Source organism: Hemiscyllium ocellatum, chromosome 11 (assembly GCF_020745735.1).
Source record: "Hemiscyllium ocellatum isolate sHemOce1 chromosome 11, sHemOce1.pat.X.cur, whole genome shotgun sequence".
Lineage (NCBI taxonomy): Eukaryota > Metazoa > Chordata > Chondrichthyes > Orectolobiformes > Hemiscylliidae > Hemiscyllium > Hemiscyllium ocellatum.
In genome coordinates this window covers 58,855,151-58,869,108 of record NC_083411.1, presented here as the reverse complement: position 1 = coordinate 58,869,108, position 13,958 = coordinate 58,855,151, and the positions used below count along the sequence as shown (strand labels likewise).

Below are 13,958 nucleotides of genomic sequence, written 5' to 3'. Positions count from 1 at the left end.
GCATCTACCTCTAAACTCCCTGACCATCCCCCATTGCCTTCCCACACTGTGACAAGAAGATAAAGAAGACTTGTGTTATTGCAGCTGGATCTGATGATGAGTAGGCCTTGCCTGACTTCAGGACTCAAAGGCTGCTAGCCTCTGATTGGCAGGCAGTTTCTGACAACCCAGGATACTAGCATTGAGCCCAATGAAGGGCCAGGAAACTCGCCCAGGCTTACCAAGTCAGCTCTGACTGTCTTCTCAGCCAAGGGCAGGGGTACATTACTCACCACCGAAAGCCAGTGTGAGAAAAAAGAGGAACGTCATGCCCTCTGAGTCGATATATTAGGCACCAGGATTGTGGATGGTGCATAGGTTTGGACAATTTATAGAGCAAGAGATGTAGTGAGTGGATGGAGGAGGGGGTTTGGACAGCGGGTGGGTGAAGAAGGGGGTTGGGAGGGTGGGTGAAGAAGGGGGTCGGGAGGGTGGGTGATGAATGGGTTTGGGAGAGAGAGTGGACAAGGGGTTTGGGACAGTAGGTGGAGAAGGGGGCTGGGAGAGTGGGTGGAGAAGGGGTTTGGGAGAGTGAGAGTGGGTGGAAAAGGAGGCTGGGAGAGTGGAGGGTGGGAGAGTGGGAGGGGCTGGGAGAGTGGGTGAAGAAGGGGGTTTGGGAGAGTGGATTGGGACGGGGGTTTGGGAGTGGATGGGGACGGGGCTTTGGGAGAGTGGATGGGGAGGGGGGTTTGGGAGAGTGGATGGGGACGGGGAGTTTGGGAGAGTGGATGGGGACGGGAGTTTGGGAGAGTGGATGGGACGGGGTTTGGGAGAGTGGATGGGGACGGGAGTTTGGGTGAGTGGATGGGGACGGGGGTTTGGGAGAGTGGATGGGACGGGGGTTTGGGAGAGTGGATGGGGACGGGTGTTTGGGAGAGTGGATGGGGACGGGGGTTTGGGGAGTGGGTGGAGAAGGGGTTCGAAGAATGGGTGGAGAAGGGGGTATGAATGTGGATGGAGGATGAGGTTGGGACACTGGATAGAGCAGGGGGTTCCACAGCAATGGAGCAGCAGATGTAGACTGTGGATGGAACAGGGACTGCAGACTTGGGCAGTGAGTAAGGCAGGATGTTAGGGATGATTTAACACTTTTTCCTTCATATTTCTGCAGTGCTTATTATCATGTTGCTTCGGAGTCTTCTTAGATCGTAAGAACATAAGGAACAAGTGGAGAAGTAGGCCATTTAGCTCCCTGACTCCTATCCTGCCATTATGCAAGATCATGGCTGATCTGCTCCAGCCCTCAACTCCTGTTTCATGCTCACGTCTTAATATTTTAAATATCTACCTAGAGTTTCTTTAAATACTTTCTGGGATCTCAACTCCACAACTCCTTGTGATCGAGAATTCAGATATTCACCTTGCTCCGGGAAAAGAAATTTTTTTCCATGTCATTCTGTAACTATGTCCCCTAGTTTGAGATTCCCCAACAAGTGGAAACATCTTCTCAACATCCAGCCTTTCACGTTCCCTGAGAATCCTATATGTTTCAATCAGGTCATCCCTCATTCTTCTACACTCGAGTGAATAATGGCCGAATCTGTTTAGCCGTTCCTGAGGACTCAACCTCTTCGTCCTAGGAATCAGCCAATAGGAGAGGATTTTAGATTAGATTACTTACAGTGTGGAAACAGGCCCTTCGGCCCAACAAGTCCACACCGACCCACCGAAGCTCAACCCACCCAGACCCATTCCCCTACACCAAACACTACGGGCAATTCAGCATGGCCAATTCACCTAACCTGCACATCTTTGGACTGTGGGAGGAAACCGGAACACCCGGAGGAAACCCACAGACACGGGGAGAATGTGCAAACTCCACACAGTCAGTCGCCTGAGGCGGGAATTGAACCCAGGTCTCTGGCGCTGTGAGGCAGCTGGGGATAGGTAAAACGACCATATATCTTCAACAGGAAATTCAGAAAGGCAATAAGAAATTAATTTTGTTTTCCCTTTCTACTGAAATTTGAAAGGATATCATCCTCAGCCTGAAGTCAAAGTTATCCATCCGTTGTATTGAGCATTTTGCTCTGGTTTTGAAGGAACGATACACTATCAACAAGATCTATATCTTACATGATGATGAACTCATTGAGCAGGTACGTTGGGGTTTCTTTGAACTGTTTACATGAGGGAGTGATATCCTTGAGAGTTTGCAAGCTTTTAAGTAGACAACTAAAGTTACCCACATGTACATCTACAGAATGAAACCCTTAACCATCCTCTGTATCAGTTCTGAGGAAGGGTCACTGGACCCACCGGGTCACAATAACTCTGATTTCTCTTCACAAATGCTGCCAGACCTGCTGAGCTTTTCCAGCAACTTCTGTTTTTGCCTCTATATCTGTTGGCTTTGTTACCTAACATTGGACTGCTGTCCAAATCTGGCATTTTGAATAGTTTGTTCCATTTGCTGCAGCCTAAAGAAAAGTTCTGTTTTTGGAGACTTTGTAAATGGAATTTGAACAAAGCAGCATCTCTTGGCTTTATCAAATTCTGGTTCAGAAATGCTGATCAATATTACACAACATAGGAGTGAAGAAGATGTCTCTCTGCATTACCTATGGTATTTCCTGGTAATCACTTTTCTGGGAAGGCAAATTGTACGTTCACTTTGGATAAAAAATTGGATTGGATATAGGAGTCAAGCAGTCTTCTCACAACAATTCCAGGATATTGGTGAGGTCACACCTAAACGACTGTTTACAGTTTGGGTCCACCTACCAAAGGAAGGATGTAACAGCAGAAGAGGGGCTGTGACCAGTCAGATTGGTTCCTAGAATGAGGTGGTTGTCTTATGTTGGAAGGTTGAGTAAATGAATTCAGTGTTTCTTGAAGTTCAGAAGAATGCGAGGAGATAGAATGGAAATCCATGGGACTGTTCTTAATGTCCCATATAACATAAAATATGACAGGTAGCTGCCTTCCTGTCCACTCCAACCTGCTCCTGATAAAATGAAGGTACGTGAGTGAGTGCCAACATCAGCAACTGAACTGTATTTTTAAAAGAAATTAACAGGTATTTGGAATTGTTAACTTGATCTAAATATTACATTGGCAGTGCCATGATATACTTGGCATGGGTCAGCTCTTTTCTTAAGCAGACTGGTTAAAAGATGGGAGGAAAGAGAGTGGTGGTCCATCCTTCTTCGGGTGGCGTGTCCACATCGAGAGCCTTCCCCTCGGCTGTCACTCCCCACCTTTGTAAGTTCCCATATGGCTGGTGAATCTCGCACATAGGGTCACTCACACTCTCAGAATGAGATGCTGCCCAAGTAGAACCGGGATGGAGAGTTGAGTTGTGAATCTTTGGAAAACTGTATTTTGGAGAGCTGAGGATGGTCTGACATTGAGCCTATTCAAGGTAAAGGGTGGCAGATTTTTGTGTTCTAAAAGAACAAAGGGATATGGAGATAGTACAGGAAGGTGAAGTTAAGGTACATGTTAATTATAATTTTGTTGAATGGTGGAGCAAATGGCCTGCCCCAGTTCCTAATGCTTATATTTCATCTGTTCAACTGCAAAATGTATGTAAAAATTGATTCAGCATGGAAATAACAAGTTTTATTGAGACTGCTAAAAATAGCATTGCATTGCAAGTAATTAAAGAACTTGGGGATTGGGCCTCTATTTAACAAAAGGAAGCCTGGGCTGATATCAACAAATTTATCCAGAGAAGTCCCCCTCCTCTGTATCACAACACCACCCAGTGCGAAATGCTTCTTGTTAAAACATAAGCTTAAAGAATTTTTTTGTTGATTATTTCCACAGTGTGACAATAAGAAGGTATTTCCTGATATAAATGTTTTCTACCTTGTCACAGGTGGTCCAGAAGCGAGAGCCCCGTGATTATAGGTGTCTCTTCAGGGTTTGTTTCCTGCCAAGAGATCCACTTGTACTTTTACAAGATGATCCAGTTACTTTTGAATACCTCTACTCACAGGTATCTATTTGACATGAAGGATCATGGTAAGCCCCTTATAACAATCATGACTGACCACACCAAAAAAGGTTCTGTTTCCCAAGAGCGATAAAGCCGGAGGACATATTCTGCGCTTAAAGTGGAATATATTCAAAACTAATATGCTGAAGTACATTAGGGAAGATTATGACCTCGTGCTAATATCACTGGACTATTAATCCAGAGACCCAGCTAATGTTTTAGGAGTCTCGGAACAAATCCTGCCACTGCAGATGGTGGAATTTGAATTATCTGGAATTAAGGGTCAAATGTGGATTGTTAGGAAAAACTCATCCAGTTCACTAAAATCCTTCAGGGAAGGAAACTACATACATGTGACCCAGACCCACAGCAATGTGGTTGACTCTGAAACCACCCTCTGGGTAATTGAGGGATATGGTCAGCGATACCCTCATCCCCTAAATGAATTTTAAAAATATTTCGATGAGGACATTGGGGAACATACCTCTAAGGGAATGGAGTAAATCAGCTTGGGCGATTCACACAAAAATTAAATAGATTACTTTCAGACAATAGCAATTTTGGATAAGTCATATAAACATGACATTTGATAAGTGTGGCTGGTCTAGGAGAAATGGGTGACTTTGGATCTGCCAAAATCCCCACCTCCAGTGGTTTTGCACACCTGTCTGTATCTGTTGTAGATTAATAGTTAGGGATGAATTACCGTGATTAGTTAATAGTAATATTATCATTGTACAATTAATATAGCAAGATTGCAGATGGTGAACTAGATGGACTTCATTTTCATACATCCAGCAATTTCGGTATTTGTGAGATGTTCTGTATTCATGGTTAAAATTATAGTTGACATGTGAGGATTGGCAATTTGAGTTTTGTAGCAGCTAGAGAAAGTGAGGTGGTTCTCTGCAGAGCAGAGAAAATTAAGGGGAGATTTAATACGGGTGTCTATAAATACAAGCGGCTTTGACTGAGTAAATGAAAAGAAACTGTTTTCATTATTTTCACTTTGGTTCCTAACCTGAAGGCACTGGTTTAAGGTCAAAGAACAGTGGGCAGATGAGCAATGTTCCCTCTCAGAGGTCCTGTAGATTTCAATGACTTCCGGTTCTGGAAGATCCTGCAGGAATTTCAGGATTCCATGCAGCAGAAAAATAATTTATGAGAAAGGAGGTGAAAGTTTATATTCAGTGTGTTATAAACTGAAATTCACTGCCTGAAAAAGAATGGTGGATGTAGGTTTGACAGTAAGATTTGTTTAGTGTTTGTAGATAATTTCTGCTCAACCTGTTTTTTAAATTAATTCATGGGATCAGGGCATCACTGACTAGGCTAACATTTGTTACCCATTCCGAATTGTCCAGATGGCAGTTAAAAGTCAAACCACATTGCTGTGGGTCTGGAGTCACATGTAGGCCAGACGGTAAGGATGGCAGACTCCTTCTCTAAGGAATGTTTGTGACCTAGATGAGTTTTTCACCAACAATGGTTCACTGTTATCATTAGACTTTAATTCCAGATTTTTATTGAATTCCAGTTTCCAGCATCTACCATGGTGGGATTCAAACCCAGGTCCCCAGAACATTACCTGGGTCTCTGGGTTAAGAGTCCAGTTGTACCACTAAATGATCACCCTCCTTCAGAGCTCAGAGGTGTTTTTACACACCTCTGGAGCAGATGGGACTTACAGCCAAAACTCCTAGCTCAAAGGTAGGGACATTGCCACTGTACCACAGAGCCTTTGATTAGTTTTGGATACGTAGTTGCAAAGAAAATATGTAGAGCTACAAGGAAAGAACTAGGGTGTTGGTTTAACTGGACAGATCGTTCAAAGAACCAGCAGCAACACAATGCACTTCGAAGCCAAGACAGACAAAGCTATGGACCAAGTGCTGGAAAAGGGGTTTTTGACAAGCGCATACTTGATGGACCAAGGGGCACTTTTCTGTTGCATAGTTTTATTCTATTCTGTAATTTTGTGAAAGCATTTGTAAGTGGTGGCAATTTGTGTGGATATTTTCTAGATTGCTGTGTGATGCCTTTAGTAATCTCTTTTACAGAGTTGCAATGATGTGCTGCTGGAGAGGTTTGCGATGGAGATGAAATACAGCACTGCTATCCGTCTCGCAGCACTGCAAATTCAGGAATGCATCCTCAGCTCCAACCATTCTGAGAAAGTCTCCATGAAGTACATTGAGTGAGTCAATACATTGGGCAGATTGAACTGGGCAATGCTTCAGCTGCACCTCACACCACACTATGTTCGCACAGCACTATATGGACTTCTTGATAGCAAGACCCCTGTTTCATAAGCCATCACATCAGTCAGACACTTTCTTAGTGAGCTGCTTTATTGGCAAATCTTCCCATTAGTGTGATCCTTCATTAGCTAGTCTTCCTTTTATTGAAACTCCTTATTAACGAGATTCTTTATTAGTCAGTTTCCTTGTTAATAAGATTCCTAGCGAGTGAGACGTTTGTTTGGAGGAACTTGCTGTTAGTGAGGCATTGTTTGCATGAGTTTAGCAACTAGACCCTTCATTAAGGACACTCCTCATTGACAGCACTCAGTGTTTGTGAAACTCCAGGCTAGAGGAACTTCTCAGTTATGAGTTACTTCACTAACATGTCATAGAATTACCCCTTTAAGTGGAATTAATCTTAGATTCTTATTTTTAGTCTTCTACTTGAAGACTAACTCCTTGGCACTTCGTAATTCTTTAAATTTCATCCAGACCCGATTTTAAATTGGGATAGGAAGTCAACTTAGCATCAATCTCTACTGACACAAAAACAGGCCCAGACACCTTTCACTCCCAGACCCTGTCAATGTGACCTCAATAGCTGTAACAGCAGTCCACTGATAGAGTCATAGAGATGTACAGCATGCAAACGGACCTTTGGTCCAACCCGTCCATGCTGACCCGATGTCCTAACTTAATCTAGTCCCATTTGCCAGCACTTGGCCCATATCACTGTAAACTCTTCTTTTTGATATACCCTTCCAGACGCCTTTTAAATGTTGTAATTGTACCAGCCTCCACCACTTCCTCTGGCAGCTCATTCCCTACACGCACCACCCTTTGTGTGAAAAAGATTCCCCTCAGGTCCCTTTCAAATATTTCCCCTCTCACCCTTTGGTTCTGGACTCCCGCACCCAGAGAAATCACTTTGTCCATTTACCCAATCCGTGCCCCTCATGATTTTCTAAACCTCTATAAGGTCACCCCTCAGCCTCCGACGCTCCAGGGAAATCAGCCCCAGCCTATTCAACCTCTCCCTATAACTCATACCCTCCAACCCTGGCAACATCCTTGTAAATCTTTTCTGAAGCCTTTCAGGTTTCACAACTAGGAAGCAGAAGTGCAGTACTTGGTATATTCTTCCTGAGAAAACAAGAATTATTTTTAAAAATCCAACATGCATTGAATATTTCTAGCCAATATTTATTGCTCATCAAAATCAGGTTTTCAGTTCACATTGCTGTGTACAAATTAACTGCAATGTTTCTTTTATCATGACCGTGACCATATTTTAAAAGTACTTTATTAGCAATAAAGCACTTTGGGTCGTCCCAAGGTTCTGAATCATATACAGGGATCCCTGATTTACAAACGTCCAACTTAAGAATGCTCATACAGATCATTCTGCTAAAGCGTGCATTTTGTTAATGTGAATTCGCTATAACATAATTAACGAATTGGGGACACTGTTTCTATAGTGTGAACTTTTGTGTATAACACGACCATGGCCCCATTAGTTTAAATAGTGCTGCTATTATGTGATTTTCTTATAACACAGGTTTGCACGAGAACAGAACAATAGCGTTATAGCAGAACTGACTGTACTTATGAATGTGTTCCATTACATGTTCATAACTTTAACGACCAGATATCCAAACATTTCCTGTACTTATGAATAGCTGCTTTCCATTGTCCTGTATTGTGTGCTGCCATGTGTACAAACCAACTTGTGAACAAACTCCAGAATGGAACCCATATGCAAACCAGACACTCCCTGTATTGGAAATCACTATGGCAACTGTCACAATGTAGTTGCAGCTTCAGATCACCAGATGGCTCTATGAGGTAGGGTTCTTTGTTCCAACTCCGCCATCATTGTGCATAAGCTGCAACTATTAATTAATTGAACATGGGATTTTAAAACAAAATCACTCATAAATCATGGGTGATGCTGGCTGGCCCAGCTTTTCTTGCTCATCCCTTGTTGCCCTTGAGAAGGTGGTGGTGAGCTGCCATCTTGAACTGCTGCAGTCCACGTACTGTGGATTGACCCACAATGCCCTTAGAGTTGGAATTGCAGGATTTTGACCCAGTGACATTGAAGAAATGGCAATAGATTTCCAAGTCAGAATGGTAAGTGGTTTGCAGGGATAGTTTCCAATGTCACAAATATCATAGCTCTTCTGGGAGTCAGTACAGACACAATGGGTGAAATAGCCTTTTTCTGTACTGTACAATTCTATGATTGGGGTGAAATAGTTTTAAATGCAACCTTATTATTTTCAGGGATTGGGGAATTGAGAATTTTGTCTCATCAACTGTACTTGACAACATGAAAGAGAAAGATATCAGAAAGGCCATTAACTATCACCTTAAGAACAATCATAGCTTGATTGCACCAGGACAAAAGGTAATTCTTTATAACTGGCTATCCAAAGGTAAAAGTGAGTTTTTTAAAAATATCAATCTTTACTGCTTTCAACGCAATCACAGATGCTCTTTCTGCACGTACCCTTGAGTTTTTTATGCCTTGTTTAAATACTGTTACATCCCAAAGTGCTCTCAGTTCTGACAAAGCATTCCCCATGTTAACTGTTTTCCTCCCTCCAATCATGCTGCCCGACTTGCTGAATATTTCCAACTTTTTCAGGTATCTATTTCAGATTTACAGCTTTCTTGGTCGTTTTGCTGTTTTATAAAGGTGTGCTGTTGCATAAGCCATGACTCAATGTGTAGCGCACTTGCCGTTTGGTCAAAACATTGTGGATCAGGTCCAATTCTGGAGACTTGAGAACAAGTAACTTGGTTGATGTTGCAGTGCAGTAATGAGGGCATGCTGAAGTGCTTAAGGTGCCATCTGTTGAATGAGTCATTAAACCAAGGTCCCTTCCTGCTCTCCGGAGATTTCATAGAATAGAATCCCTCCAGTGTGGAAACAGGCCATTTGGCCCAACAAGTCCACACTGTCCCTCCGAAGTGTAACCCATCCTGACCCATTCCCCTATCCACGACTCTATGTGTACACCTGATTAATGCACCTAACCTACACATCCCTGAATAATATAGTCAATTTAGCGTGGCCAATGTACCTAACCTGCACATCTTTAGATTGTGGGAGTCAACTGGAGGAAACTCGTGCAGACACGGGGGAACATGCAAACACCAGACGGACAGTGCCCCGAGGCTGGAATTGATTCCAGGTCCCTGGCACTGTGAGGCAGCAGTGCTAACCACTGATCCAAGAGCACAGGAGTATTTCAAAGACTTGTGTTCTTCTTGTGTCCAAGAGAATCGATAGCTCTCAATTAAGAGAACAAGCAAAATAATTATCATTTATTTACACATTACGATTATGGAATCTTTTTACTGCACTGTGTACAATACTGATCACCATATGTATGGAAGGATATTAATGCATTGTGATTGGTGCGGGGCTTTACTAAACTGGACCTGTATAGGAGTTTAGATGAGTCAGAGGTGACTTCATTGAAACATGTAGGAACATGTGAAGAAGTTATTATCCCAAGTACAAAAGTTTCTAGTTTTATATTGAAGGGAAAATATTTCCCTTTACACTTTAATACTGTTGCTAAAGCAGGGCGGTGTAAAGTGTGAATGTTCTTTGCCTTCTAAGAATCAGTGAAATATTTATTTGTTACTTATTAAAGCCTCTTAAATATGTGTCTGAGTGACATTCCAGATCAAATCTGTATTCGTGAAGTATTAAAGGAGGAGAAAACAAACTTTTGCTGCTTTATATGTTTCCATCTCCTGATGCTGTTAGCTCATTCTGAGTGTTTGGTTTTGCTGCCATTATTCATTCCTTGGTGATTTGTCCAAGTGGCCTTTCCTCACATGGGAACCTGGTCGTGAATGGTTGCTGTATTCAACTGTAGAGGGCATCACAATGAAGCCCTGTCATACCCAGAGAAAAAAACCCATAAAACCGGCAGATGACACATACTGGTCTGCCCCTCTTGTAATCAAGCTTCATCAAGGGCCGAAGGGCCTGTTCTGCGCTGTATTGAAATTAAGCTTCATTGTGTCCAAGGATCACAATTCTTTTTAAACTCGCTATTTTCTCCATTTGTCTCCACCTTAAATCCAGCCTGAGTAAATGGCCATCATCTGAAGGGCAAAATCTGAACTTTTATCCCTTAACCCAAGGTCATTGAGGCCTATTTAAAGGAATGAAAGACGTGTACCTAACAATATTCTTTTTCACAAAAGAAGTCACAAATACTTCAGACCAAGTGACCCTGTTTTGAAACGTTGTCATTGTTATAGGACAGGAATCCTAGCAAACAATTTCCACAAGACAGGCTCCCACAAACAGCAACACGATAACTAACCAAGGTACCTTGATAAAATGTTGGCTGAGTGGTAAATATTGGCCACTACTGTACTTACCATGGAATCTTGTTTAATTCTCTTTGTGGAATATCTCACATCTCAATCAAAGGATGGCAACTTTGTCCCTGAAGAACATTAATGAAGTTTTCCCAACAATTGGCAATAGATTTATGATCATCACTAGACTCTTTAATTCCAGATATTTATTGAATTAAAATTTCACCATTTTCCATGGCAGGATTCAAACAGTTCACAGGGCATTATCTGGGTCTCTGGATTAACAAAACAGCAATAACAGCACTAGACTATCACCTCCTCTATCAGTCAGCCAATCATTAATGCGTGCCTGTAAAGTGCCTCTCATCCTAAGTGCTTCAAGTTAATCTTAGCACCAGTGCAGAATTATCCTTTATCTTGAAGCACCCTTCGATTTTTTTATCCATATACTGCATTTTAATAACACTTTTACAATCCCTCTATGGTCTCATACATCTCTAGGAAACTTTTCCTCCTTGACCTACAAGTCCATATCCTTTTAACCTCATCATGTGTTTGCCTTTTCTGCTGCTGTATTCCTCAATAAGAGACTTCAGTTGTGTATTTTCCTCCACTGCTTCTGCCTCTCTTTAGACATCCTCCTACTCAGCTGTGAAGTGATGTAGGAAATTCCACTGTAACCAGCACTATTAAGTTGAAGCTTGTTTGTAAAGAGTGCTTTAAACAAAATTGCTTTTTTGGGAAATGCAGTTTCAAAGCTGCATATTTTATAATTAGGTCATAAGTTTTAATTAAAGCTTCTCATATTGTAAGCCCAGTTAAGCATTTCAATATTTTTGTGTATGAAAGATTAAAGTTGATCAGCCCCTGAAATTGCTCATCATTATCTATCAGCCACTTTGTGATCCCCAGCGTTAACTGCAGACGTTCAGGACATTACATTTTAGGGAGGAAAACCAATTGTTCACAATATAAAGAATATCTTTGATAAATTGAGCTTCATGAATATACATCGATTATTTGATATTAAAACTCTTTTTTTTTGTAAAGCAGTTATTTAAATCCATGCAGCAAAGATAAAAGATAAAATGTATTCATCACATGGATTTTCCATTAATTTCTTTCAAACCAGAGGAAGTGTGCCTTGTTGTTTTATGGTAATAAACTCAACTGGATTAATTTGTTAAATAATGAAGTCATGGAATCAAAATGTGAAGATGGCAAATTAAATAGACATCTGAAAATTTAGAACTATAATTATGTCTGGGAAGGAAATGCTGAAAATCATGGTATATGCATTGAAGGAGAGAGTTATTGTAGGGTCTTTATAAACATGCAAGATTGAGTTTAAAGAGGAGGTAACCACAGGGCCACACCTGCTGCCAATGCATAACCTGATTTGCTGATAGGTGTTTTCTGTCATTGTACTGAATCACTAGTTGGAAAATTCCAGGCGGGATTCCCATTATTTTCCATTGAAAGTCTTTGACCATTTTTGATCAATGTTGCCACATGTGCAACGCTGTTGGGGACATCTTTTCATTAAAATAACTTTTCATGCCAGTATATTAAAATACACTCATTCTGTTTGAAGCAACTGATATCCACGGCACAAGTCCGGCTGAATTACCTGAACATACTGAGTGATCTTCGAGCATATGGAGGGAAAACCTTTAACGCAACCCTTCTGGTACGTAGGGAGAAACAGAAACTGGCTCATTTTTTTAAACTAGTCTTTTTTGTCATCTTTAATAAGTTTCTAATGAAATGCAACTTCTTCAACTGCAGGACAGCGAATCATTTATCACATTGTTGGTCGGAGCCAAATATGGTATCAGCGAAGTTGTTAACAGCAAACTCAATATTATAAACCAGTTAACAGACTTCAACAGCATCCAGAAGTTGGAATTGACCTTTGAGTATGAGAAGATCAGCGTGGTGAACATCTACCTGGTGGATGTGAAGGTAAAGGCTATTGATGCTAACTGCTTGCTTGAACAAGGACTTAGTACATTTTCTGATACGGGTGTTGTCTGGTCAAATCCTTGCTGCTGTGACCTGTGCTGCAGTAACATTTGTTCAGCAATTATTCCTATCCTCAGTTTGCTAATGTTTTGCAATGAAGTTACTTGCGGGTGACTCTTACCTTTGCTCACTGTCAATCAGACAGCAGATGGCTTTAGTACGTAGCCGCACTGGCACGTCCATGATCCCAACATCAAGAGACCTGACTGCAATTTAACTCGGCCCTGAGCTAGGGAGGTCTCTGCATATTTCCAGCCAGGCCAGGCCAATCTGATCAAGCCCAGAAAGTGAAGTGAAGGAAAGGGAGGAGGTACTAAGGACATTTACCAAGGAAAGGTGGGATTTCTGCCTGTCTGCCAGCCCATCTTGCCTGTTTTCCCAGAATGCCAGTGACACTAATCTGCTGACACCGGAGTAATTTCCAAAGGCAGCAGTGACTAGGCCACTGCAGATCAGTGGAAGGCAGGCTCTTCGAGTCATAATTCCTGCCTCTCCAATTACAAAATAATTCTGTTCCTCTGAATCATTCAAGCAATTTCTCCAGCACGAGGTTAGACTGACTGGCTTCTAGCTCCTGGTTTATCCTTTGCTCCTTTTGAATAACAGTACTACATTGGCTGTCCTCAAGTCCTCTGACTCTTCTCCTGGGCCAGACAGGTATAGAAAATTATTGCAACGTCCTGATTTCGCCCCTTGCCTCACTCACCAACCTGGAATATACTTCATCCAGCCATGGACATTTATCGAATTCTAAGCCAGACCACTCAGAGCTCTCTCTGTCAATGATAATTTATTTAATTGTATCACAGACCTTCTCCTGATTTCTGTATGCATATTGTCCATTTCACAGTGAGTACTGTCGAAAATATTCTTTTGGAATCCTACCTACATCCTCTGACTCCCTGCCTTACTCTGTGGTCCAATGGCACAACACTTTTACTCTAAGTGTAAACCAGTTTAGGATTTCTTCTATTTTAATTGTTAGTATCCCTTCTTGTCACCAATTCTGGTCTCCTATTCTCCATTTTAAGTTCCCTCTTGAACATTCAGCACTCCTCTAGGATTTCAGCTGTTTTAGTCCTGGATATCTGCCATAAGTATCTCTTTATTCTCTAAATCCATTGCTGTGTATCCTTAGATTATCAGTGCTCACAGATTTAATGGTCCACCCGTCTTTTATTGGAACACGCGTGGCCCTGTACTCTCCATATTTCATTCTTGAATGCGCCCCATTTTTCTGTGGGACATGTTTGCCTGAACGTTATTAAGAAATTGTTGCATTTAAATTAATGATTAATTGAACTCATCCCACTCCTACATTCGGAACAGTGACTGTATCTGAAAAGTAATCTGTGTTT

The 13,958-nt window shown here is 41.8% G+C and overlaps 1 protein-coding gene across 1 annotated transcript in view; it reads left to right on the top strand.

The window, feature by feature from the left end:
• LOC132820021 (FERM and PDZ domain-containing protein 1-like) overlaps window positions 1–13,958 on the top strand; it is an 87,843-nt gene that overhangs the window by 19,806 nt on the left and 54,079 nt on the right. The window contains 3 exon segments of the mRNA XM_060831948.1: window positions 2,013–2,138; window positions 3,863–3,982; window positions 6,043–6,179. Of these exon segments, the coding sequence (XP_060687931.1) occupies window positions 2,013–2,138; window positions 3,863–3,982; window positions 6,043–6,179 (383 nt within the window).